The sequence below is a fragment of the Cervus canadensis genome, chromosome 8 (assembly GCF_019320065.1).
Source record: "Cervus canadensis isolate Bull #8, Minnesota chromosome 8, ASM1932006v1, whole genome shotgun sequence".
NCBI lineage: Eukaryota > Metazoa > Chordata > Mammalia > Artiodactyla > Cervidae > Cervus > Cervus canadensis.
The window spans coordinates 67,825,220-67,851,748 of record NC_057393.1 but is presented as its reverse complement, the minus strand read 5'-3'; the positions used below and the strand labels follow the sequence as shown (position 1 = coordinate 67,851,748).

The 26,529-nt window shown below is 48.2% G+C and overlaps 1 protein-coding gene across 1 annotated transcript in view; it reads left to right on the top strand.

Moving 5' to 3' along the window:
* The window catches only part of HK1 (hexokinase 1), a 68,494-nt gene that overhangs the window by 32,389 nt on the left and 9,576 nt on the right, over positions 1-26,529 (top strand). The window contains exons 4-14 of the mRNA XM_043476741.1: positions 2,577-2,696; positions 4,664-4,759; positions 5,364-5,463; positions 5,577-5,760; positions 12,086-12,241; positions 14,961-15,194; positions 17,660-17,964; positions 18,873-19,021; positions 19,298-19,417; positions 20,792-20,887; positions 22,666-22,765. Coding sequence (XP_043332676.1) covers positions 2,577-2,696; positions 4,664-4,759; positions 5,364-5,463; positions 5,577-5,760; positions 12,086-12,241; positions 14,961-15,194; positions 17,660-17,964; positions 18,873-19,021; positions 19,298-19,417; positions 20,792-20,887; positions 22,666-22,765 — 1,660 coding nt within the window. The remainder of the gene's footprint in view (positions 1-2,576; positions 2,697-4,663; positions 4,760-5,363; positions 5,464-5,576; positions 5,761-12,085; positions 12,242-14,960; positions 15,195-17,659; positions 17,965-18,872; positions 19,022-19,297; positions 19,418-20,791; positions 20,888-22,665; positions 22,766-26,529) is intronic.

Genomic DNA, 26,529 nt, shown 5'->3' with positions numbered 1-26,529 from the left:
GGGGCAGCCATGATGCCTGGCCCAGCTCTGGCTGGGCCCTTCCTGGGTTCCTCCTACATAATTTATCCGACGTTTTATTTTGGTTTCCTCTGTCCCCTCTACCTGTCAGGGAGCTCGGACAGAGTGGCCCAACATGAGTAGACCGTGGTTTTGGTGAAACTGTCTCTTCTCCCCTCGAACTGCAGCCCTGGCGGGGAGAGGAAGTGGGTGCTGCTTGTGGTCTAGTTGTGTTCTGTCTGTGAATTCAATCTGGAATCAGAAAGTTGTGGCTTCTGTCTAATGGTCCTTGTGTTGCAGGAAGGGGGACCCTTCCAGCCCAAAACTGGGCTCTTGTCTAACACTCAGAAATGAATTGTCCGAGGAGACACATGTGCTGACAAAGCAAGAGATTTTATTGGGAAAGGGCACCCGGGTGGAGAGCAGGAGGGTAAGGGAACCGAGGAGAACTGCTCTGCCGCGTGGCTCGCAGGCTCGGGTTTTATGGTGATGGGATTAGTTTCCGGGTGGTCTTTGGCCAATCATTCTAATTCAGAGTCTTTCCTGGTGGCGCACGCATCGCTCAGCCAAGATGGATGCTAGCAAGAGGGATTCTGGGAAGTGGACGGACAGGCAGGGTCTCCTCTCGACCTTTCCCGAACTCTTCCGGCTGGTGGTGGCCTATTAGATCTGTATTCCTTATCAGGATCTCCTGCCATAAAACAACTCATGCAAATGGTTACTATGGTGCCTGGCCAGGGTGGGGGGTTTCAATCAGTGTTCTTCCCCTAACACTTGGGCCATTCCCCCACTCCTCCCTGGTCTGGTTTCTTGTTCCTCCATGGTCCTTTATCCCGACACTGCCCCCTCGGCCCGGGGACCAGCGCCCTCCCCAAGTACCTTTAGGCGAGGAGGGAAGAGAAGGAGAGGGGAGGAGACCTGCCCCCTCGTCAGGCATTTGGGAGCGATCTACCCCCATGGACTCCACCCTTTCCTGTGGGCTCTCTCCTCGACACATTTGTTAAAATCAAACCTGAATAGAGCTATAAGTTTAATATGGGGGGAAAGGACCCTGCAGAGAAAGCCTTCAGTGAGTTGGCCTTGCCTTGGCTGAGCTTGCTTCCTGTGACTGTGTGGTTCGGTCCTGCAAACGCTGCATTCTCTGGGCTTCAAGAAGCTTCAAGATTAGCTGTGCCAATCCCATGTACATGGGAGGCCTAGTGTTAGATGACAGCCATGTGAAAAAAAAAGAGGGGTTACCTAGACTGTGGCACAGTTGCCAAAAGAGCATATATATGGTTTGGTTATATTAATAGAGGTAGAGAGCTAAGAGAAAGGGAGGTTCTTAATTCAGCTATGCTTTTTTTTTTAATCAGAACACATGTGAAATATTATATTCAGTTCTGGATATACTTTAGAGAAAGAGGGAGGTATTGGAGAAATCCAAAAAGTTGCCTTAGAGGTGATGAGCTTGCCGTCATTGACAGTATTCACACAGAGGCTAGGGAAACAGTGTTCTGACTTCTTTCTAGTGGATTCTAAGATACATATGCATATCCTGGCAACATGTTGTAGAGCCAGCAAGTTCTACAACATGTCGTAGAACTTAAATTGCAGTTCACTAAATAAATCGTAGTATATTCACACCATAGAATACTGTGCAGCAGTGGGAACCAGCCGTGGATCTCACTGCTGTAGAGACGCACAACTATGTGCGTGACCCACACACATAATGTAGAGGAGATGAAGGCAGATGCCATGGAGTGCGCATACTGCTGTCCTTTTATACATAGTAGACAACCATGCAAAGGGTGTTGGAAGTCAGAGTGACTTGCGATTGGCCTTGTGAGGTTGGGTGGCAGTAGCAGTGACTGCATGGGAGGGTGTCTGGGTGCTGACACAGGTGGGTGCAAATTGTGAGAATTCGATGAACCCTATACTTAGGATGTGTGCACTTTTTTTGCATGCATGTGGAACTTGAGTCAAAAGTAAAAATTGGATAACTCGAAGACTGTGAAATCACTCAAGTGGCCTGGAGGCTGGGGAATTGCCTCACAGAGCTTTTGGAACTGACAGAGTGAGGGAGAGAGAGATGGAGTTAGAGAGAAGGGGCCAGATGGTCACTCTGCCTGGGTGGCTGCTGGCGGTCCATGGCCTGTGTGTTGTGGGGCATGGACTGTTTTCCTCTTATTTTCACATTTCCTAAGTACGCAGATGATACATCTTAGTACCCAGGTGATACACAAGAGGCCACGTGAAGGCTTAAAAAGGCTTCCTAAGCCATGCTGGCCCATGAGGCAGGCTATTTTCAAGGGACTCTTTGTCAGTCATGCACTTCTTGGCTTCTCTTTTCCTGTTTTTTTTTTTTTTGACTGTGCTGCACATCACACATGATCTTAGTTCCTTAACAAGGGATCGAGCCCACCTGCAGTGGAAGCATGGGGAGTCTTAACCACTGTAACTCCAGGGAAAGCCTCACCTGGCCACCGGGTGCCTTGGGGATGGGCAGCTAGGGTAGCCAGGCAGAGAATCCCTCACATTTTCCCTGAAATGCTCAGTCCTCTTTCTCCCTCCCAACTGCTCTCTTGTGCTTCCTCCAGCTTTTTGATCATGTCGCTGAGTGCCTGGGAGACTTCATGGAGAAAAAAAAAATCAAGGACAAGAAATTACCTGTGGGATTCACGTTTTCTTTCCCTTGTCGGCAATCCAGAATAGACGAGGTAAGACGTTCTGGGATTATCAGGCTTCCCAGACACCCCAGAGGGGAAATGCTAAGGAACCCTTTTCCTTTCTCTTACTGGACGGTCTGCGTATCTTGTATTTTTTTTTTTTTTTTAAGCATTCGTAGAAAAGAATGTAAGGTCATGATAAGCATGTTTATTTTTCAGTTGCTTTAGTTATATGTGTATTTTTCATGACAAATCATGGTATTTGTGGCCATTTGGTAGAGAAAACCGTTTCTTAAACTCAAGCAAGTGAAAGAAAACAAAGTAGGGTTAGTGGCCTTTCATGAGGACTGTTGTCAGGACTGGTTTCCCCCGGCTTTTGAGAGCTGAGGCTTGATAGCCACACTCCCTGGGCAGAAGACAGGTTGAGACATCCCTGCTCCCACCGGAAGAGGTAGGAGATGGGCTGGGAATGAAGTGGCTGCTGGCTGTTTGCTTATTCATCAGTGGCCATGGACCGAGTGCCATCCTTGTGGGTTGGGCTAGGCCCTGGGATAAAGCTGCACACAGATATGGCCTGTCTGGCAGAGGTGCTGTCTTCAAAGGAAGGAGGCGTGGCAGAAGTGGATGGGGAGCATCCTCGGGGGCACAAGAGCCCCACAGGGCAGAGCAGAGCAGATGGTGCCCGGCAGAGAAAGAGCCAGAAGGGTGGCCTCCACCTGCCAGCCTTGACCCTTCTCTGGGGAGGGCTTGCTCAGCTGGGCATGCTGCCTGCCCCAGGAAGCCAGTGGATCCCAGGATCTAATTACCCATCCGGAGGCCTCTCCTTGAGGCCACTCCTCAAGGCTGCCTGAGACCTTCAAGAGTGTCTAGACCAGCTGCCTTTTTTGATAGATGAACAGAGTCACCCTCAGAGGAGCTGGGAAGACTGCCCACGAGGAAATGGACAGAAGTGGTGGGAATAGGATTGATGTCCTGATTCCCAACCCATGTTCTTTCCACAGTACCGTGTTTTCCAAGGCTTTGGGGGCCCTGAGTGTCGAAGGGGTGATAATAGTGTCTGGGGGCTTTTGGAATGCCTTGTCAGCTGCAGGCTGCTGCCCGCCCTTCCTGATGCATCCTGCATGGAGGCTACCCGGCTTTCGGAGTGCAGGGCAGCCCAATGTGGACATTTCCCCATCCCTATGTCACCGTGGAGACGATGGGGCCTAAATAGCAGCTCTTCCCAACCAAGCCACATTTATAATAACTTCCTGCACTTGGAGAATAGTCACATAGAACAATATTCTTTTCTTGGATCCTTGATTTAAAGAAAAAGATACAGACGCAATATGTAAAACTATTGAAATAATATAAAGGTGTAAAGCAAAACGTAAAATTCCTATGCTTCTATAGTCTGAAGTGAATAACCACTGGGTATCTGTCCTTAGTGTTTCTCTAGTAATATACGCACGGAAATGGATTATACTGTATCATAGAGTCATTGCTTACAAATGGGAGTTACATTCCAAACTTGCGGAAGAGGCATGAATCACAGTTCGTGTTACCCTTTAAGCTCAGGACTTGGCTCTTAGAAGCACAGTAGCCAAGAATTATCTTAGCATTTTGTTTCTCTTCGAAATTTGGCTCTGACAAAAGTTCCTTCGGGCCGTGGAAACCAAGATCTGGTTTGAAAATACAGAAAGGTGATCAGGTAATAACAGTGTTTCTCTTTCTAAATGAAGTCTGGCTGTGCAGTTGACACCAGTTAGATCTGCATGCTGTGAGACACCACTGCACTGGCCAGCCACGGACTGTGTTTGAGTGTGAGCTGCAGGGTTTTTTTTTCCTGTGGCAGCCCCCAGAGAAATGCATTGTGTGGGTGGATAAACAGGAGAGAAGAGTCTGGGTCTGTTACCCAATGTGATGTGTCCCCCCCTGGGCCTCAGCTTAGTCACTGTCCTTGAGCAGACTCCCCAGGGACCTGGAGGTTGTGGAGGCCTCCTAGCCCTCTTCCAACCCCTCTGTGCTCTCCTGTGCAGGCCATCCTGATCACCTGGACAAAGAGATTTAAAGCGAGCGGCGTGGAGGGAGCCGATGTGGTGAAGCTTCTTGAAAAAGCCATCAAAAAGCGTGGGGTAACTTCTCACTAGCCACTTGCCTTGACCACCCAGCGGTGGGGGAGTGTGGGGAGAAGGCTGTGAGACTAAGGTTCTTTCGGGGGACAGTAGTGCATGGCCTGAGGCATCACATGGTGGTGGTGGTGTGGTGGGTGCGGGTCCTTGAAGACCCAGGCAGGTGAGCAGTGAGGGCTCACAGTCTGGAAGGTCGCGGCTGGTTCAAAGCAGAGCCGTCCGAGGTGCTGCCAAAGAGCCAAGCTCTTGGGCAGGGGTTGGCCTCCTTTTGACAGGAGGGCAGCTGTGCAGGGAGCTGGCGTGATCGAGTGCAGCATGCCGGGGTTGCAGCAAATGCAGAAGGTGCACGGATGCATTGGGATGGTTTACACAGGGCTGTGGCTCTGTGAGTGAACTCCACACTGAAAAAATTGTAAACCAAATAACGAAGGGCACCTTTTTGTCTCCATAATGTGATCACTGGGCTTGAATCCGGTGAATTTGCCCACAGTGATGAAAGCAGCAGTGGAGGCTATGAAATGGGAGCCCTCCAGCCAGGCTGTCTTAAAGGCTGGTGATCTCTGCTCCACGTGTGAGTGGGCAGTGACCCCCTCTTCTCTGCCTCCAGGATTATGACGCCAACATTGTGGCCGTGGTGAACGACACGGTGGGGACCATGATGACCTGTGGCTACGACGACCAGCAGTGTGAAGTCGGCCTCATCATTGGTAACGCCCACCCCGTCCCTGTCCCTTCCCGAAGCCGGCGTTTCCAGCAGGCGCTGCCATCTCTCTCGTGACGTGGCGTGGTCACAGCTTCTGATCTCGTCTCTCTCTCCAAGGTACCGGCACCAACGCGTGCTACATGGAGGAACTCAGGCACATCGACCTGGTGGAGGGCGACGAGGGGAGGATGTGCATCAACACTGAGTGGGGGGCCTTCGGGGACGACGGGGCCCTGGAGGACATCCGCACTGAGTTCGACCGGGAGATAGACCGGGGGTCGCTCAACCCCGGGAAGCAGCTGTGAGTCCCACCCTTTCTTACTACTCATATAGAGGACCTACGGGACACTTAAGGGGAGATTTGGGGTGGAAGGTGAGAGGGGCAGGAAGCCAGGTGATCACAAAAGGATCACCCATCAAGTGTATGTTATCTAACTTTTTTGGAGACACATGCAGCTGTGGTGTCTGCATCATTGAAAGCATGTTTTAAATTATTTTCTCCTTGTTAATTTTTATTGAAGTATAGTTGATTTACAATGTTGTGTTAGTTTCTGCTATACAACAAAGCAAATCGCTTATATTGATACGTTTATCCACTCTTTTTCAGATTCTGTTTCCATATAGGTCATTCAGTGTATTGAGTAGAGTTCCCTGTGCTATACAGTAGGTTCTTATTAGTTATCTGTTTTATATTTAGTAATAACGTGTATGCATCAATCCCAATCTCCCAATTTACCCCCCCCACTCCACCCCAATTTCTGTTTAATTACACTGTGATTGTGTCCTTGTAAATGTTTTAAAAATTAAAAGCACAGAAGTATTAGCCCGAAGCTAAGGTTTAAAAACATTTCCATATGATGTCCTCAGTAGGGTTTGCTGCTGAGGGTGGAAGAAGCCACTCAGCATGTGGGGTGTCTGGTGAGCAGGCAGAGTGAGTGAGTGTCCATTCATTCTGCACACACTTCTTGAGCACCTGAGATGTGCCAGCTCAGTGCTAGGCTCCAGGGATACAGAGTAACACCTTCCCTTCCAGAACTTAAGGTTCAGCTGGGGAGGGAAGTCACATATGCAAATACCTGTCATGCAGGGGCGTGGTTGGGAGCCATGTGAGTCATGCAGACTGTGGGGAGACCTTCTTCCATGTCATGTATAAGCCAGATGGGTCACAGCTGATAAAGAACATAGCATCAGTCTTCTCTGGCAAGTTGGTCTTGGCCTTGGAGAGCTCTGGCCACAGAAGTATGAGTGATATCATTCAGGCTGGTGTGGGCATTGCTTCCTATGAGCTCCTTGTTTCCTGAAGTGCATATTCACATTTCTCTGTGATGCTAGCATGCTGCCCTCTTTGATTGACCTCCCAGTAGCCTTATTCTGGAGTTGGGTGCTGTCAGCATGCTGGGAGATGTTCATTGACCCTGTGAGCTTAATTGCCCTTATCCTTTGCCAGGGAGACACTGTCAGGGAGTTTGTCATTTTGAAATCTGTCACCCAAAAGATCTCAATCCCCCAGGCTGGCTGATTGGGCTTTCCACCTGAGTTAATGGAATTGCATAAATGGCCAACCTCCCTCCACTGGGAGTGGTGGTGGTGAATAAATGAGGTCTCTCACTGGGAGAATCCTGAATTCTTAGACCCAGCATTGAACATCTGCTCTGCATGCCAAAACACCAGCTAGGTAATAAAGAGCCCCAGCTCTGATAACCAAAGGTTTTTCCCCCTCAATCCATTGACCTAACCCTGAATTCTAAAACCTGACCCCAGCTGCCTTGAAGCTATTTACTTGCATGTTTATATGTGTCACTGGAGATCTGTGCTTGATTATAATCCTGCCTTAGGCACCTCTGGGGCTATTCTGTACTATGTGGCATGTGTACCATATTACATCTCTAAAATCCTCAAATGTCCACATTTCCCAAGCAAATGTGACCCAGGGGTTTCAGATGAGAAATGATGTACCTGTAGTTACTGTCAATCACTGAATCTGAAGTCACCCTTCTCAGCAGAGCAGGTTGGGCAGTTACCTGCGATAACTGAGCAGATAAGGCCCAGGGCCTTGGCTATTTCCTTGGCCTCAATGTAGGGATCCTGCGTGGCTTGGGTGGAAACCTGGATTTTCTGTCATCCATTTTGATGTAGTTCTGAATTTCTCTAAAGAGTTGAACCGTATCCTCAGGCTGAAATGTGAACTGGCCTCACAGTTGACTTTCAATAAACATATTTGAAATTGTGGACAGATAGAAGATGGACACGCAAGGATAAGTGGATGGATGGATGGATGGATGGGTGGGGGTTGGAGGATGAGTATTGGATAAGAAGTGTGGCTGGGAAATGGGTGGGAAATAAGAATGTGGATAAAAGAGTGAGACAGGTGGGGTAAGGTCCATCTTCATCTTCCCTGCTGACTGAACCATAGGTCAGGTCTTGGTAAGAACAGTTCTGAAAAAATGACAGATCTTGAGTTGTATCATATGTTGCTAGAAATAGGCTGTTGGTCAGAAGGTTTTTTGCCAAAGTTACTGTAGCTGGCCTCCTAGGCATCTGCCTGATTTTGGGGGTCTTCCCTGTGTCTTCTATACAATGTCAAGTTCTTCAAAGCCATTTTGTTTTCCTTGTAACAGGGAAAGGTGTTTGCTCCATTTGACTGATGGGGAAATTAAGGCCCTAGGACACTGGGACAGAGCAAAGCTGGCCTAATTTGAGGTTTAATTTGGCTTAGGTTTGTGGTTTTCTGTCCTGCTGGAAAGTACATGTTTTTCATAGTGAACTTCCAGAATGTCTTAAGAGGCATTTCATCATTTATGAGCAAAAATTATCATGAATGGTCTAAAGGAATGTTTTTCTTTTTTTTGGCTGTGCCGCACAGCATGTGGGATCTTAATTCCCTAGAAGAATTCCCTAGGAAGTCCCCTAGAGGAATGTTTTTCACTAGAATTACGTTAAAACATTTTTTTTTTTTTTAAAAAAGGGGAATTCCCTGATGGTCCAGTGGTTAGGACTCTGCACTTTCACTGCCAAGAGTCTAGGTTCAATCCCTGCTCAGGGACCTAAGATCCCACAAGCTGCATGGCATGGCCAGAAAAAATAAAGAATAATTCCTTAGAGACCTTTAAAAAACATATTGTTGCCTAGGTATTTCCCCACCCTACCTGCCTTTCCTCCCAATTCTACTTGGCCTGGGCTGAGGCCTGTCTTCAAGAGCCTGCAAGTGATTCCAGTTTTTAACCAGGGCTGAAAAACAGAGGTGTGTTAGCTCTGTCTAAAGGCTCTGTGCCCAGGTGGGCTCTAGACCACTATGCATCCACTCATTTGTTTTGATTGAAGTTTACATTTACTGAGTACTGACCATATACAGATGACAGGAAGGGTATCAGCACAGTGGTTCTGTGGCTCCTGCCTTCGTTGCTGACAGCTGCTTCAGGACCCCTCCCCTAGCCCCCAGGTTAGAAGGTTTCTCCCATAAAAGAGATCAGACATGGCCTTCCTTCCTCCCTGTTGCCCTCTGTCCTGGTTCCACACCTGTCTCCTACTGTAGATGTAGCCCCACCCTCTTTCATTTTTCATTTTCCTTCTCCTCTTCTTCTTAGGCCTTTTGCTCTTCGGTTTTCTTTTATTTTCTGCTTTGTTAGGAGTTTTGAATCCCATTCCCCTGTGATTCCCTCTCACATCTTTCAGCGTGAAGGAGACACAGCCCCGCAGAGCAGCAGCACCAGTGATCGTGACAGCAGGGAGGTCTGGCCTGGATGGTGGTGGAGTAATTGCACCTCTTTTCAAGTCATCCCCCAAACACCTTCCTTACTGTTGCTCTGCCTGCTCCATAGACTCTCTCAGCAGTTCTAATCCTCTTTAGGTGCCCACAGACCTCACCCTCCTCCGTCCCTGGGCTGCCCGTCGGAGCAGACCCTGGCTGCCAAAGGCACTCCTTGTCACCCAATCCCCTGCCCACCTTTCCCAGCCTCCCCCAGGCCCTGTGGGCCACAGCACTGCCTGTGCCCACCAGCATGCAGCGAGGCTGCAACACCATGGTGCCACCCACTGGCCTGTGGTCGTAGGTATCTGACTGCTGAGCAGCAGATCACGACTTGCTGGGTTTCGCTGGAGGCTTGTGAGAAGTGCTGTTTCCTTGTTCTGCTGCTCCAGTGGGGACTCTAGGGACTGGGAAAGGACAGATTCTTGGCCTCAGGCTTCCTTTATCTGAAAAGGGGGATGGCAGTGTCTATGTGTCTAAGAGACCATCGTGTAGAAAGGGGAGCAGGTCATTCTGAGTGTCTCCAGAAGGCAGAGCAAGAAGCAATGGGTAGGACTTCCCTGGTGGTCTAGTGGTTTAGGAATCCACCTGCCAATGCAGGGGGGGTGGTTTGATCCCTGGTCTGGGAAGATCCCACATGCTGTGGGGCAACGAAGCCTGTGCCCCACTGCTGAACCCCAATAGCACTAGAGCCCTTGCTCCACAACTAGAGAGTAGCCCCTGTTCCCCGCAACTAGAGAAAGCCTGGGCACAGCAACGAAGACCTGGCGCAGCCAAAAATAATTTTAAAAAGAAGCAGCAGCAGCAATGGTAGGGAGGTGCCCAAGCTGACTGTAGCTCACCTTAAGGGGGAAGAACCTTCCTGTTGTCATACTTGCCCAGTAGGAGGTGCAGGCTGCCTAGAGGAGTGAGCTGGAGGTAGACAAGCAGAGGCTGGGTTGGGCTGGGGCTGGTGGCTGCCAGCATGACAGTAATACAGGTGACTTTTAATGACACTGTCCTTGGGAGAGACAGAACAGCACAGTGCTTAGAGCATGGAATCTGAGGCTGGGTTTAACTGGATTGAAAATAATGGATTTGCTACTCATCAGCCCTATGACTGTGGGCAAGTTATACAACCTCTCTATGCCTCAGTTTTCTCATCTGTGGAATGGGGATAATGATAATGTCTATCTCATAAGGTTTATAATAAGGATGAAATAAGTTAATACACATAAAGTGCTTCATTAGGTAGGAGACATAGCAAGGGCCGTGGCTCAGTGTTAGTCAAGCCCTGGAGCGTTTTACCTATATCCACCTCTGTCTTTTGTGCAGCAACCTTATAGGTGGGCCCTGTGTGATCCCCATTAGGCAGGTAAAGAAACTGAGGCCCCAAAAGGTAAGTAGCATAATAAAGTGGCAGGGCTGGAGTTCAGTTCAGGCAGTCTGGCTCCTGTCTGCTCTGAGATTCCAGTTTGGGTGGCACTGAAGCTGTTCCCACAGGTGCTTGGGGCAGGGGCTGGGCGGGGCAGCTAGGACTCAGCGGGGCGCTCTCCTGCCAGGGATCCTCATCACAGCCGTGGCCAGGGCAGGCCTGTCTGGTCCCGTCTGAACAATGAGAGCTAGTGTTTCCCCACTCCTTGATTTGCAGCGGGGAGGGCCGCGCGCTCAGGTCCCAGCAGCATCCCTGGCTCCTGCACCCGGCTCTGAGTGGAACAGACTGTTTTGCTGTGTCACAGCCAGCCCTGGGTGTGCCAGCTGGGCTCCCTCAGAGGAGAGGCCAGCCGCCTGGATGTGGACCTGCCTCTGATCTGCCTTGCTCTGGGCTTCCTCCTGGCCCCTCGTCAGCCAGGACTCAGGACCCGGCTGCGGCTCAGATACGGCTCCGAGCCCGAGTTCCTGGCTGCCTCTCTCCTGCAGTGTTGGGCTCGATATGGCTGCTGCAGTCACAGCACTCACACCGCCCACCACACCTCCCAGGGGAGGCAGGAGGGCCGATCCACTGTGATTGGCCTGTGGCTGAATGTGGCCAGAGTGGTAGGAGGAGCTGGCTGGTTTTCAGCTACTCGGGGAGCCCTCTCCTGGAGTGTAAGGGCAGGTCAGTGGGGAAGGAGTGAGTTGCACAAAGCACTTTCTTGGAGACCATTTTTCTTGGTCTGTCTTGGTTGGAGAAGGAGAACATGGGTGCCAGGAAGGCGACCAGTGACAGAGGTCCCATGGGGAATGGCTGCATTTCAGCCCTGTCATCTTCCTTCAGAGAAGACGTCTACACTTTCTGAGCTGGGAAATGGGGAGAATACTTCCTGACCACCTTGCCACAGGAATTGGAGAGATTCCTGATAGAGGGGTGAAGATGAAAACCCTTTAAAAAGTACAGTAATTGGAATTCCCTGGCAGACCAGTGGTTAGGACTCAGTGCTTACACTGCTAGGGCATAGGTTCAATCCCTGGTCGAAGAGCTAAGATCCATGCAAGCTAAGATTCTTTAAGCCAAGTGACATGGCCCCAAAATAATAAAAATAAAAAGTAAGGCATAAACTTTTGCACGAGATGATCGTATCCTACTCATTCCTGTCTAGGTCCCTCCTTATTACCCTCCATCTAAATCCTGATGTTCCCTCCACCTCCAGGCAGCCTTCCCTGACTGCCCCTGCCCCTTGGTGCTCTCCTCCTGTTTCCTACCCTGGGAATGGGTATGGGGTCTAGATAACCCCTGTTCCCCACTGTCTGTTCATTGTTTACTCACACAGATGCATGGTCTTGCCTGCCAGTGAGACTGTGCGCTTGTGAGAATTGAGGCCATGCCTTCCTCTCCTTTCACATCTCTCCCACCACTCATGAGCTGCCATAGTGGTGAGTACGTAGGAGGGACTGACAAGTGCCTGGTGCTTTTCTGCTGCAGGTTTGAGAAGATGGTCAGTGGCATGTACATGGGCGAGCTGGTCCGACTGATCCTGGTCAAGATGGCCAAGGAGGGCCTCTTATTTGAAGGGCGGATCACCCCAGAGCTGCTCACCAGAGGGAAGTTTAACACCAGTGACGTGTCGGCCATCGAAAAGTAGGTGCCTCCCCTCGAGGCTTTCCGGGGGGCATGGGGCAGAGAAGAAGGACGGGTCTCTCGTTACCTGCTTGAGTCCTGGTTTGCTGGGAGTGTCAGGGCTTTCTGGGCTGGCCTCCCCTCTCACTTAGCTGACCCACCCTGAGCTGCTCTCGCTATGGGCACCTGGTGGCACCAGTCAGGCAAATGCTTCTTGAATGGTGTGGTTACCAAAACATCCCCTTCTCCTTCACCCTCCCACAACCCCACTTACATCTGATTCTGGAAGTGAACAGGAACTGATTGAGCTCAGGCCTAGGTTAATTCCCCCTTGGGATATCAGGGTCTTCTCCAGATAGTGTTCCAGGGAACCCTACTGACCTCAGGATCATTAGGTGTTCCCCGAAGAAAGGGTTTTGCGGCCTCTAGGACTGGGAAATATTTAGAGAAGTGTAAGTATTCATTAGCATATAAAAGAAAGTCTAGTTCACTTTGGTTAACTGGTCATTTCCCAAAATCCTCTTGTGCCTGAAGCACCCTCCCCACTCCCCTCTCTGTCTCCCACCCCCCCATTCTTTCACTTGTTCACAGCCACACATGGTCCTTGGCACAAGTTTGAGAAACATTGGTTAAAAGATGAAATAGGACAGATAGACATAGAAGGACAGAGTCCAGCCAGCAACCTGGCTTCTATCTTTTGACCTCAACGTAAGAAACCCAGACTTCTCTGTCTCAAGTCCACTCAAGGCCTGTTATTTGCAGGCCTTGGGTGGACTTGATGCCAGGCAGCTTGATATAGCCAGGCAGCTCAACGTCTAAAGGGCACCTGTCCTGTAGCTGGTCCTGTGTGCCACCAGGTTCTATTCCTGGTTCAGGAGACTCCACATAGCCACATGAGGCCACCTGTTTAAAGATAGGGTTAGCTTGATGCTAGAAATGCCCTTTCATTTCTGCATGAGGCGGTCATCCCACTGCCCATGCTGTGGTCCTGGAAATTCAGAGCCGGTGGCATCATAGCTCTAGCTATGGGAGAAGATGCTGATATAAGTGGAAAGGGGTTTATCTGAACCTACTCTTTCTGAGTCCCAGCCTTTGTCCTAGAACCTCTTCTTCAGGGTCTGCAGCGTTATAGTCAGTAGGGAGCCACACTACTGAGTTTCCAACAATCCCCCTTCTCAGGTCTCCTGCTCAGCTGTTGGGAGGGGAGGGAGCCTGAGACCTGTGGCTTATCTCAGAATCATTGACAAAGTCAGGAAATGCCTGCCTTCCTCTGGGGCTGTTTATGGTGTTGGCTCTTTGGTTACCAAGAAACAAAACCCACTTCAACTAGCTCAAGAAGGCATATGTGTTGTAATAAAGCCTATCTCAAAAAAAAAAAAAAAAACCTATTAAGAACGTCTTACCGGTGAAGATATGTTGGAAGCATTCTCTTTAAAATCAGGATCAAGATAGTATCACCTGTTTCTTTCTTTCTTTTTTTTTTTGATTGGAGGATAATTGCTTTACAATGTTGTATTGGTTTCTGCTAGACAACAACATGAATCACCCATGAGTATGCATATGTCCCCTCCCTCTTGAACCTCTCTCCCACCCCATCCCACCCCTCTGGGTTGTCATAGAGCACCGAGTTAAGCGCCCTGTGTTAGTATCACCTGTTTCTATTCAGCATTGTCCTGGAGCCTTAGCCAATAGTTTTTTAGGAAAGAAAAAAGGAAAAGAAATTAAAGGCATAAGAATCAAAAAAAGAGAAAGTAAAACTGTCATTAATTGCAGATGTATTTGTATAGAATACCAAAATATTCTAGACACGTGATTAGAATAACAGAAGAGGTTAGGAATGATATCTGGAGATAAGACACAAAAGTTAATTATATTTCTATGTATTGACAGTAATTAAAATATGTACATATTTTAAAATCTTTTAGACTATTTTTAGAATTACAGAAAAACTACAAAGATAGTATATATCTCTTAACCAGTGTTTCCCATTGTTAACATTTTAATATGGTACATTTAAAATACGTGTGTATATGTGTTGTTTTTTTTTAAGACAGCATCTACAATAGTAATAAAGCTGTACCCTCCATGATATACTTTAAATCCAACAAAAGCTATACAAAGCATGTATGCAGCAAATTATGGACTTCCCAGGTGGCTCAGTGGTGAAGAATCCACCTGCCAAGCAGGAGATGTGGGTTCGATCCCTGGGTGAGGAAGATCCCCTGGAGAAGGAAATGGCAACCCACTCCAGCATTCTTGCCTGGGAAAACCCCATGGGCAGAGAAGCCTGATGGGTTACAGTCCATGGGGTAGCAAAAGAGTTGGACATGACTTAGCGACTAAACAACAAAAATGCAGGAAATTAAACTCTGACTGAAAAAATCATGGAAGAATGTGTAAGAATCCAGGGGCATATGACACACCCAAAGACCAGCAGACTCCCTCCCCTCTCTGAAGCACTGAGCCTTGGGGTGGAAGCAGCTATTCCTCCACCTGCTGAGAGCCCATGTGCCCTGGCCTCTCTTCTCCATGTGCCTGACACAACTTAACCATAACAGTTCTTCCTCCTGCTGCTTTCCGACCTCTTATGGAGGAGACCTCTTCTCAGGGATTTTTCCCTTGCCACACACACACGATGAATGATCAGTTCACCTCCCCAGGACCTTCACGCCCTCTGCTCACAGCACTGCACCGCCTGCTGTAGTCCTTAACTAACGGGTACTGGCCTCTGACCCCACAGGAATAAGGAAGGCCTCCACAATGCCAAAGAAATCCTGACCCGCCTGGGAGTGGAGCCATCCGATGATGACTGTGTTTCGGTTCAGCATGTGTGCACCATCGTCTCATTTCGCTCTGCCAACCTGGTGGCCGCGACCCTGGGCGCCATCCTGAGCCGCCTCCGAGATAACAAGGGCACGGCCAGGCTGCGGACCACGGTTGGTGTCGACGGGTCCCTTTACAAGACGCACCCACAGTGAGTCCCCTTTGCTCTCATTGGCGCTCAGTACCTGCCCTGGCGAAGGACCGTCTCCAGAGGTCAGACTTTTGCACCCAGTGAAAGTTTTTGGCAGACAAGTCAATATCTAGTGTTGGACGGAAGGATCAGAGTTGCCCACTTGGAGAAGTATCTGGCTCTCAGCTGATTCCCACTGGTGTTGCTTCTGCACTGCTCTGTCATCTCCTCATTTCATAAGTCTTGTTAGAGACTTCTTTAACTGCCAGGAGCACTGGGTGGAATGTGTCTGTATCTTCAATTCTCTTACTTGTCTGCATTTAATCAGGGACTGTCATCCTCTGTAGTTTGGAACATACATGTGCTGCCCACATTCCTATGTTAGAAGCTCCTGTGAGTTTCTAAAGCTCCCCAAACACTCGGATAGTACTTTTTAAAAATGGGCAGCTTGTCGACGCTTTGCATCTGCAAGCCAGTGAGAGATTAGGTTGTCAGTAGTCCTCACCTGGATGCTGCCTTCTTGTCTGTTGTACTCATTAGTGTCAGAAGCCTTCTCTGGCCACTAAGAACATGGTTTGTATTTTTTTAAAAGGCTAAAGGTGAATTCTAAGTCTTTATATACTGAATTTTATTTATTTATTTTAATTAATTTTTTAAAGTTTTTTTTGATGTGGGTCATTTTAAACATCTTCATTGAATTTATTACAATGTTGCTTCTGTTTTTTTGGCCAGGAAGCATGTAGGATCTTAGACCCCCATTCAGGGATTGAACCCACACCCCTGCACTGGAAGGTGAAGTCTTAACCCCTGGACTGCCAGGGAAGTCCCGGTATTGAGTTTTAAAAAATGACTGTCTATAAGATGTTTTTTTTTTTTTTTCAATACATGACCTCAGATATTTCTCCTATTGTATATATAATGTGCCTGTGAAGTGGCCTTGCAGATACTGTGCCTTCATACTAGGTCTCGAAACAGTTAAATGAAGATTGACTTAAACTGAGATAATTCAGTGTTACTGAGGGGATAGGGTTTGAGCTAGTTAGCTGTTGTTATCTGCCAGGGTCACAATTTTATTGCTTTGTATTCTCAGAGTATTTGTACAATTCTTGATAATGCAATTAGCCATTTAAAAAAAAAAATTTCTTGGCTAGTTTTTGGATGAGAAAGCTTAGGCATTTACATCACATTAAAATAATCTTCTAGTTGTGGTAAATATACATAATACAAAACTTACCGTCTCAACCATTTTTTGAGCGTACAGGTCAGTAAATTTAAGTTCATTCATACTGTTGTGTAGCCATCACCACCAGCAATCTCTTGAACTCTTCATCTGCAACATTATTTTTAAAAAAATAACTGATTAAATACAGATTAAAATACAAAGTAACATATTTTTGGTATAGAAACTTCAAATAGTTCAAAAAATGTCAGAGAGAAGTCATTTTTGATCCCATCCCCTGGAATTGACCACTGTTATCATTTTGGGGTTCTAGATTCCCAGTTTCCTTTGGCAAGCAGCCTTCCATACTTACAACAGACCACAAACCTGGAGAAAATTCTGTCTTATTGAGTCTTGTCCTAAAAGTCTTCTAACCACTAAAAAATATCTCAGCTCTTGGGGACTGAGAGAAAGGGCCAAGTGAAAATGAAAAACAAGAGCAATTCTTTATTGAGCCCCTGCTTAGCACCAGTTATTCACTGAAGCATTTGATGAACTCATTTGAGTTCCTTCCTCATCATTGTCAGCTGGATGCTGTCATCTGCACTGATTCCAGGATTAAGTAACAGGCCCAGGTCTCCTGGTGTGAAAGTGGGGACTTTTTTTTTTTTTACGATTTTTTTTATGTGGACCATTTTTAAAGTCTTTATCGAAGTTGCTCCAACACTGCTTCTGTTTTATGTTTTGGTTTTTAGCCCTGAGGCATGTGGAATCTTAGCTCCCTGACAAGGGATCTAACCTGTACCCCTTGCATTGGAAGGCAAAGTCTTAACCACTGGACCTTCAAGGAAGTCCCTTCTGGTCTGACTTTTTAAACACTGGGCTCTTTCTTAACCAGTGTCCTCTATTATCTCCTTGTCATGGTGGGCAACAGATTTTTGAACCCTGAATTTTCTGTACTCGTTACTCTTTTCTTTTTTTTTTTGGCTGCACGGTATGTGGGATCCTAGTTCCCTGATCAGGGATCAAACCTGTGCCCCCTGCACTGGAATCATGGAGTCCTAACCATTAGACCACCAGAGAAGGCCCCCGATATTCGTATAATAAGGAGAGCCCTCTCTTTGTGTGTGTGACTATGGGTGATTTCAGTTTTCCTTATTTACCTGTCTGTGTTTGCTAACTTGTCTACAGTGGATGTGTTTGTTGTATGACTTGAGTGACGAGGAAAGTGAGTGTAGAAGATGGAATTAAAGTGTGGAAAAAGAAAGGGATCCTAGAGGTCCCTCCAGTTTGGCTCAGTCTGTCTACTGTGCACCCCGCCCCCCAGGTATTCTCGGCGTTTCCACAAGACTCTGCGGCGCCTGGTACCCGACTGTGACGTGCGTTTCCTCCTCTCCGAGAGCGGCAGTGGCAAGGGGGCCGCCATGGTGACTGCCGTGGCCTACCGCCTGGCTGAGCAGCACCGACAGATAGAGGAGACCCTGGCCCACTTCAGTCTCACCAAGGAGATGCTGCTGGAGGTGAAAAAGAGGATGCGGGCCGAGATGGAACTGGGGCTGGGCAAGCAGACGCATGACAAGGCTGTGGTCAAGATGTTGCCCTCCTTCGTCCGGAGCACTCCTGATGGGACTGGTGAGGACCTGAGCTGGGGGCTCACGTGCCTCCTGCTTCTCATACCAGCGGCCGAGTCACTGTGGGGCTGCTGGGAGGTTGGCTTCTCCAGGGGACACATTGACACTGGGATGGGTGGCATGATTTTGGCAAGAGTTAGAAACTCACTCAAACCTCTCAAAGATTTTTTTTTTTTTAAATGTGGGCCATTTTTAAAGTCTTTATTGAATTTGTTACAATGTTGCTTCTGTTTTATGTTTTGTGTTTTTGACCATGAGGGATGTGGAATCTTAGCTCCCCAACCAGGGATCGAACTCACATCCCCTGCATTAGAAAGTGAAGTCTTAACCACTGGACCACCAGTGAAGTCCCTCTCTTCCATTTTTCCCACTGACTCGCTTACTGCATGTGAGACTCTCAAGGCAGCTGACCTCCCCTGGTCCGGACTCCCAGGCAGGCGCTGTCTTTAAAACCACAGCCCTGACTCCGAATTAGAAAGTATTGCTTAAAGAACAGAGCTGGGCGGATTCTGAAGCACTGAGATTGCTTGTAGGTCCTTTGCGAAACACAGTAAGGCAGAAGAAGAATAAACAGTGCCTGCTTCCTAGGTGGAGCGTGTGAGAGGTCCACAGAGGCCTGGGGAGTTTTACATCCAGGCACATTGGAGCTCCACATCCAACCTGTACTGTGACCTTGCTGGTCCTATTGGTTCATCCATGGGGCCTTTTGTCTTCTAGTGTGACTTGGGACTGTGGTAGTCATGAGTTTGTGCCCACCTCTCTGAGCCTAAGCTGTATGCTGAGAAAAGACTTAACAGTTTCTCCCCTGTGTTTAATATGAGGTTCCCTCCCTTGAAAGTTTGAAGTTTCTGGCTGCCAGGAGGTGAAATTCACTCTTCTTGACCTGCTTGATGTTCTTGACTACAACAGAGAACGGTGACTTCTTGGCCCTGGATCTTGGAGGAACAAATTTCCGTGTCCTGCTGGTGAAAATCCGTAGTGGGAAGAAGAGATCAGTGGAAATGCACAATAAGATCTATGCCATTCCCATTGAAATCATGCAGGGCACTGGGGAGGAGGTAAGATAGTGTTGCTTTTCCCTCGCCAAGGCATGTGTGCATCACACACCTGGCCAGTGGCATTGCTGAGCCCCAGAGCCTCCATGTGATACATGCCGCAGTGCAGCTGGGTCCGGGCAGCCCATAAGTGTCAGGTACCTTCAGCCATGCTGGGCTGAGGATGCTCAGGCCCCTCTGAAGATCCGAGGGAGTGCTCTGCCTGTGTCATTGTGTGTGTGTGTGCACTGAGGGTGTGAAACCAGAGGTGCATGAGTAATCCCTTCTTTTCTTCTCAAGCTGTTTGACCACATCGTTTCCTGCATCTCTGACTTCCTGGACTACATGGGCATCAAGGGCCCTAAAATGCCTCTGGGCTTCACATTTTCGTTTCCCTGCAAGCAGACGAGCTTAGATGCGGTGAGTCTTTTTTCCAGGCCTCAGACATCAGGCAGTGCTGATCGACTCCTGGCCAGTGTGAGTCAGCTCTTGAAGCCTCCTCCAGACAGTGGGTCACCCCTCGATTCTGGACAATTTAGCTGTCACAGAGGGTTGACCCAGCTCTTACGCCATACCCTCCAAAACATCTTCAGACTCTTCTCTACTCTTCTTTTATCATTTAAAGCATTCACCTCTTCTGGGAAGCCTTCTGGGCCTCCAGGCAACAAGAATCTCACCCTCCTCAGCATTCCCTGTTTCTTCTAATGTTGCCTGGTTGTAGCACTTTTTACAGTTTTTAGTGCTCTCCTGTGTCTTTCTTTTCTTCAATGTCATTTGATCCTTGAGCCAAGGATCTGTGTTCCCCACAGGCCCTAGCCCAGTGTGCTAGCAGAAAAGATGCTTAATAAATGTTTATTCAGTAAATGGAATGACACAGAGTTCAAGGTCAAGGCCTGAGCACCTGCTGAGGACTGAGAACTGGGCAGGCAGTTCCTGCCCCCAGGGAGGCCCCAGTCTAGTGGAGCATCCCGGCCCTTAGACCAGCAGCTCCAGCGCCACGCTTAGGGGTCCTGGTGGGGCAGGGGGACAGTCCATGTGAAAGGAGCTTGCTGTGCAGAGTCATGCAGGCAGGACCCGTCCTGTTGTTGCGGGTGCCTGCGTTTTCCCAGGTAGGGGTATGGCCAGGGAGGAAGCCGTGGTGCTGGCATCACATCACATGGGTCTTAGGCCAGGGTTTGCAGCGTATGATTGGCAGTTGAGAAGCTGGGTAGGGCCACCTGCCTCTGGAAGCCAGTTAATCCAGTCACAGTGCTGACTCGGGGCTTTTTCCCTCTTAAAGGCTTTGAGATCTCAACAGGTGGATCCATGTAAACTTTGTTTTGGCAGTTTTTAAGGGTGATTTGTTAAAGGTCTGGTGGTATTTAAAAGCAGTTCACTTGTACCATCATCATAGTGAGTACACAGCTAGCAGGTTATATAAACTACAGTCCAGTCAAGCCTAAAGCTGACTTTAGGTCGTAACAGTTACTAAAAGTTTGCATTTCTCCACTTCTGTTTTTGCAAACTGTTCTTCAGGGCAACTAGTTGGTTATACCACGGGCAGCACTGTTAACTTTCTATGCCTCAGTTTCTCCGTTTGTGAAGTGGGGCTCATAAACCAGACCGCTGTGAGAACTGTGAGAGGGGGCTGGCCTGGGAGGACTCCTCATATTCTACTTGTCTGTGCCTCAGATGTTCCAGCATCATCTCACTGTGCTGTCTTAGCAGGTGTTTACTCTGGAAGGAGGGAGTGGCATTTTGTGTTCTGCCTGGAAGGATTAATGACAAGACTCTGCGGTGCCCTTCTTGTTGCAGGGTATCTTAATCACCTGGACCAAAGGTTTTAAGGCAACCGACTGCGTGGGGCACGATGTAGCAACTTTACTGAGGGAGGCGATAAAAAGGAGAGAGGTAACTGTTAAAACGATGTTTTAAAAAATCTTGACTACTTTTTTCAGGTTATGTTTTGATTTTTTGGCTGCACCACATAGCATGTGGGATCTTATTTCCCCAAGCAGGGATTGAACCCTCGGCCCTTGCATTGGAAGCTCGGAGTCTTAACCACTGAACTGCCAGTCTTAACCACTGAACTGCTCCTTTCCTCAGATTATAAAAATTGTACTTTCTTAGGAATTCTCTGGTGACCCAGTGGTTAGGACTCCACAGTTCCACTGCAGGGGGCACAGGTTTGATACCCGGTTGCAGAACTAAGATCCCACCAGCCACTTTACAAGGAAGGTTGTACTTGTGTGTTGTATAGAATTCAGTCGATACAGAAGTATGTGACAAGGGTACTAACGTTCCTCCCAACTGATGGCAATAAAAGATCAGAACAGTTTCACGTTATTAAGGGATAGTTTAAGGAATGGCTCTCCTCTAGCTTGAAAAAGGGAAAAGCAGCTCCTGACTGCGGGGCCCAGCCTGGCACTGTCACGGGACACAGCCCCCATCACAGCCCCCCTGCGACAGTGATGCAATCAGATGAGATGGAAGCAGTCCATCATCACAGCAGAACTTGGCAGACACTCGGAGATGGCCCTGCCTCCTGACAGCACCCAGTCCAGAGCCAAACCCCACTTCTTGGCATCCTCTCTAAAACCACCAGCACAGGCTCAAATCCTATATTTGTGCTTTCTAACACGTTCTGAGTCACCCCATGGGATGTGTTTGCCTGTGTTGCAGCCACCCAGCCAGGAAGCCCAGCTTTATCCACTGTGGGTGCATTTCTGTGGGTGTGGTCTTTGGCTGGAGGACATTGACAAAATGTAAAATGAAAAATTAGCTCCTTAGTTAATGAGGGAATCAGTAAGAAGTTAAAAAAAAAAAATCCATTCAAGTCTCTCCAGTTCAGAAGAGCAGATAAAATACACAGGCAGTTAGGAAGGCTGAAATGAATGGGCACAAAGAGGAGCCGGTTGTTCCTAGAAGAATATGCTAGACAACAGTTAATGTTTCATTGAAAAGAAATCTGATGACTCATTTTGCCCATTTCACAAAATCTTAGTGTTCTTCCAATGTACTTTCCATGTGTATACAAATATACACATATTTTAAAAATGGGAGTCATTCCATATATACTATATTACAGCTGGTTTTTTTTTTCCATTTAATATGAAACCAGGAGTCTTTCATGTTACTACATCGAGCCCAACCTCACTCACTTTCTTGGCTGCACAGGATTCCAGGGTTTTCCTGAATAGGGTCTTCCATAGCCCCCTTTGATTTACATTCCAGTTGTTTCTCCAGGCTCTCCTGAGTCACGGAGAAAATACGCTTGTATGTGCCTTTGTGTACTTGCTTGTCTGGACAGATTCTGAGACACGGATTTGGTATTTCCATCACGCCCTCTGAAAGCTATCATTTTTACCTGCCAAGACAAAGAGCTGCGTGGCCATTACCCCTTGGCTTTTCTCCGTTCCACCTTGCCCTCTGGGCTGCCTAGTACTCAATGCCATCTATGAAATGGGTAGAATGCATCCTTTCTTCAGAGTTCAAGCTTCAGATGCACCTCTAATAGCAGATGTTTAGTGAAGGAGCATCTCATTACCTTTTGCAGGCTGGTAAGGAAACAGTTTCAGATGACGCACCAGTGGCTTTCTGACTGGCATGCAGCAGAGTGAACCTGCAGACCTCAAGCTGGGCAGTGCGTGTCCTTCCCCTAAAGCTAAACCTGTTTTTTTCTTTCAAAGGAATTTGACCTGGACGTGGTGGCTGTGGTCAACGACACGGTGGGCACCATGATGACCTGTGCTTACGAGGAGCCCACCTGCGAGGTTGGACTCATCGTAGGTGGGTGTCCTGGAAGGTCTTTTTCCGCGACAGGGAAGGCTGGGTTTTCCTGTTTTGTGGGGCCTGAGTCAACATCTCAGTGCTCCGTGGGTGGCATCGTACGTCTGTTAGCACTGTCCCCTTACACCTCCGGAGTTGCTTTGTGGACTGAGGCTGCAGGGCTCTCCAGAGGTTTCCCCTCTTAACACCCACCCACGAGGCTGTGAACTGACCACGAGCAGATTGTCAGAAACTGAACTTTCCGGGACTGAGGCTCCTGGTGGCTCTGATGGCCCCAGTGGACAGGGTGGGAGTGCCTGGAGCCGGCCTGGTCAGCAGGGCAACTCAGAGGGCTTGTATGGAGGGACCTGGGCAGGTGTTGCAGGGCCAGGTCTACGGCTGGGAAGGAAGCAGAGCCTGCTCTTTCCCTGACTGTAGAGAAGGGCCAGAGGGCAGTCTGGATGCCATTTGGTCTTTAGCAGCAGTGGCCCGCCAGCTGCTGAAGAGGGAGGCACGTTACTGAGCCAAAACCCGGGTCCACCCACCCAGTAAAGCCAATCTACTGACACTGGGATATGGTGAAGGAAAAACCACTTTTTTTTTTTTTAATAGAAAAAGAGGTAGTTTATTAGCATAGGATAAAGGTACAGTATTTACTGTAAGGCGCCATACAAGGAATCCAGGACAGTCAGTGCTCAAAAAGTCTGAACTTCCCAGTTGGTTTCAGCAAAGCCATTTTAAAGGGGGTTTGATCCCTGGGTTGGGAAGATCCTCTGAAGGAGGGCATGGCAACCCCACTCCAGGATTCTTGCCTGGAGAATCCCATGGACAGATGAGCCTGGTGGGCTACAGTTCATGGGGTCCCAAAGAAGGCCAGGTGAGGTAGGGAGTCCCAGAATGTGATCAGCTCGTGCACAATTCTCTGACTGGTTGATGGTGAGGCAGCAGGGTGGTGTCACAGGGCTTAACATTATCAGTCTTTAGGCTCCAGCAGGCCTGTGGGCTGTGTGCCCAAGGTCAGCAAGTAGCTAGTATCTTCCATTTGATAGGGGTTTTAGCATCTGTTAAAACAACTCAGGAAACATCCTTCAGACGTATTATCTAGGCACTTCAGAGAGGCGCTAAAGCAGACAGTGTGGGGTAAGGGTCTGTCCAGGAGGCCCCATGGGGTCCTGCTTGGTTATAGGTAGAAGGATTATCGGTTAGCTTTTCAGGTTGTTCCTTTATAATCCAAATAGGGGTCTGGGCCTTGAGAGCACAGAATTCCAGAAGCATCTTGGTTTAGGTTGCAAGAAAACCATTTGTCTAGCTGATCCTGCTCCTAGTCTCAGGAATGCTGAGAAAAGGCCCAGTTTCTTAGTCAACACCTACAGACCCTCCCTGGGCAGAGAGGGTTGGCACCCTGCTGCATAGACCTGGGCGATTGGGAGAAGGCCCAAGCAGGCTGCCTTCCTGGTGCCAGGAAGACCTTGTCTTTTATTAATCCCCTTTTGGCTTCAGTGGAGATTTAAAAGACTGGAGCAGCTCCAGGGGAAGGTTGGTTGAGGCCTGACTTTGGGGTGCTTTGTTTCTTTCTTTCTTTTGCAAAGCTTGCTTTCTCTTCCTGGTCCCTTCCCCTGTCTGCTTATGAATGGCCTTAGGTGTGAAATGCAAAGCTAGAGTGACTCAGCTCTTTCTCTGCTTCCGGCCTGAGTCAGACCCACCGATGTGGGGGCAGGGGTGTGGGGGAGGTGTAGAAGGGGTTCTGCTGCCTTCAAAGTCCCTCTTTTGCTATCAGTTGATCTCTGAGCAGAACTCCCCCAGCAAAAAGTATGGTTTGCATATTTTGGTTTTCTTTGTACCCCTTCCATTTCAGGGCTTCTTCTCTCAATTTTACCCTCTGAGTAAAAGGGAACTGAGAAAGCAAAAGTAATCCAGTGATGTTAATCCAAAACTGGGTTGGCTTCTTGGTGGGCATCAAGCCAAAAGACACAACCAAACCAAAGATCAGTGGGAGAACATTGGGGATCTTTCCCAAAGCAGTGTCTCCTACGACAGAAAAATTGGGGAAGTTTTAAGCTAAGGGTATTTGCATATTCATGAAATGCCTTGGGCTTGGGCAGAGGAGAATTCAGTATAGAGTTGGGGCAAAGGTTGACAGAGTCCAGACTTCATTTGATTTAAGTCCTGAGGGTCAGAAAGATCAACATCATCATCCCTTCAGTCAGTTCAGTTGCTCAGTCGTGTCCAACTCTTTGCGACCCCTTGGACTGCAGCACACCAGGCTTCCCTGTCCTTCACTATCTCTCTCTCGGAAATTGCTCAAACTCATGTCTATCAAGTTGGGGATGCCATCCAGCCATCTCATCCTTTGTTGTCCCCTTCTCCTCCTGCCTTCAATCTTTCCCAGCATCAGGATCTTTTCTACTGAGTCAGTTCTTTGCATCAGGTGGCCAAAGTACTGGAGCTTCAGCTTCGGCATCAGTCCCTCCAATGAATACTTAGGACTGATTTCCTTTAGGATTGACTGGTTTGATCTCCTTGCAGTCCCAGGGACTCTCAAAAGTCTTCTCCAACAGCACAGTTCAAAAGCATTAATTCTTTGGCGCTCAGCTTTCTTTATGATCCAACTCTCTCATCCATACATGACGATCTGGCAGTTAAGTGCCTGAGGGGGGTTTAAAGTCTGCAAAACAGCTCAGGAAAGTGCTTCAGGCTAATCTTTAACATGAAACAGAACTAGGAATCTTTACAACATTTATTATTTTTGCTATTGTTACTTCTCTTGCCTGATAATAGTTTGTTCTTTTGTCCCTTAAGGTCATTATTACTGAGACCTGTTGAAGAGCAAGAATTGTGGCCAAACTTAAATCACAAAACTCATTAGGTCAAAATGGCTTCACTAATGTCAAGAAAGTCATGCCTGTTTGTCTTTTTCTGGGGACGCCTACCCTATCTGCTTATAGTTACACAGACAGAAGCATCTGCAAATTCTCCTTAAGTTTCTTTAAAGGGCATAAAACAACCTGAGCCCACTTGTCTACTTGGTAGGGGTGTCTTTGTGTCCCTTAATGATGTTGAAAATCCATCTACCTCTGCATCCCACCCAGGGTGGGTCCATGGTGCTCTAGGGCCTTGTGACTCTTACCTGTGGTCCATGGACCAGCAACATAACCATCACCTGAGAGCGTATTAGAAATGCAGGGTCTTGGGACTCACCCTTCACCTCCTGAATCAGGAAATCCATCTTAACAACTCCTCAGGGGATTCCGGTATATAGAAAAATATCTATGTGAGGGACTCCTTGGTTGGTTGGTTGGTTTTTAAATTTCCCATCCATTCACTGAGACAAAGCCAACAACCACAAGTTTGATATCTGGCGATTAAAACTGTTATGAAAGTTTTAGAACACTTCCTCCCAGCATCTGTACCTAAATCCTCCTGGATGAGAACAGCAAACAGTTTGGGTTCCAACCCTAGTCTTTAAGGGGCCACACTCTGAGTAGCCCTGCCCTGGGTGATCAGGGATGGAAATCAGAGGCTCCTGACTCCCTGGAATCCATTTGTCAGACTGTGTGTATACAGTGTGTGGTTACACCTGGGGAAATGTCCCTTTTCTCAGGAGTGTGTGTGTGCTAAGTTGATTCAGTTGTGTCCGACTCTTTGCCAGGCTCCTCTGTCCATGGGATTCTCCAGGCAAGAATACTGGGATGGGTTGCCATTTCCTCCTCCAGGAGATCTTCCTGACCCAGAGATCAAACCCGTATCTTTTATGTCTCCTGCGTTGACAGGAGGGTTCTTTACCA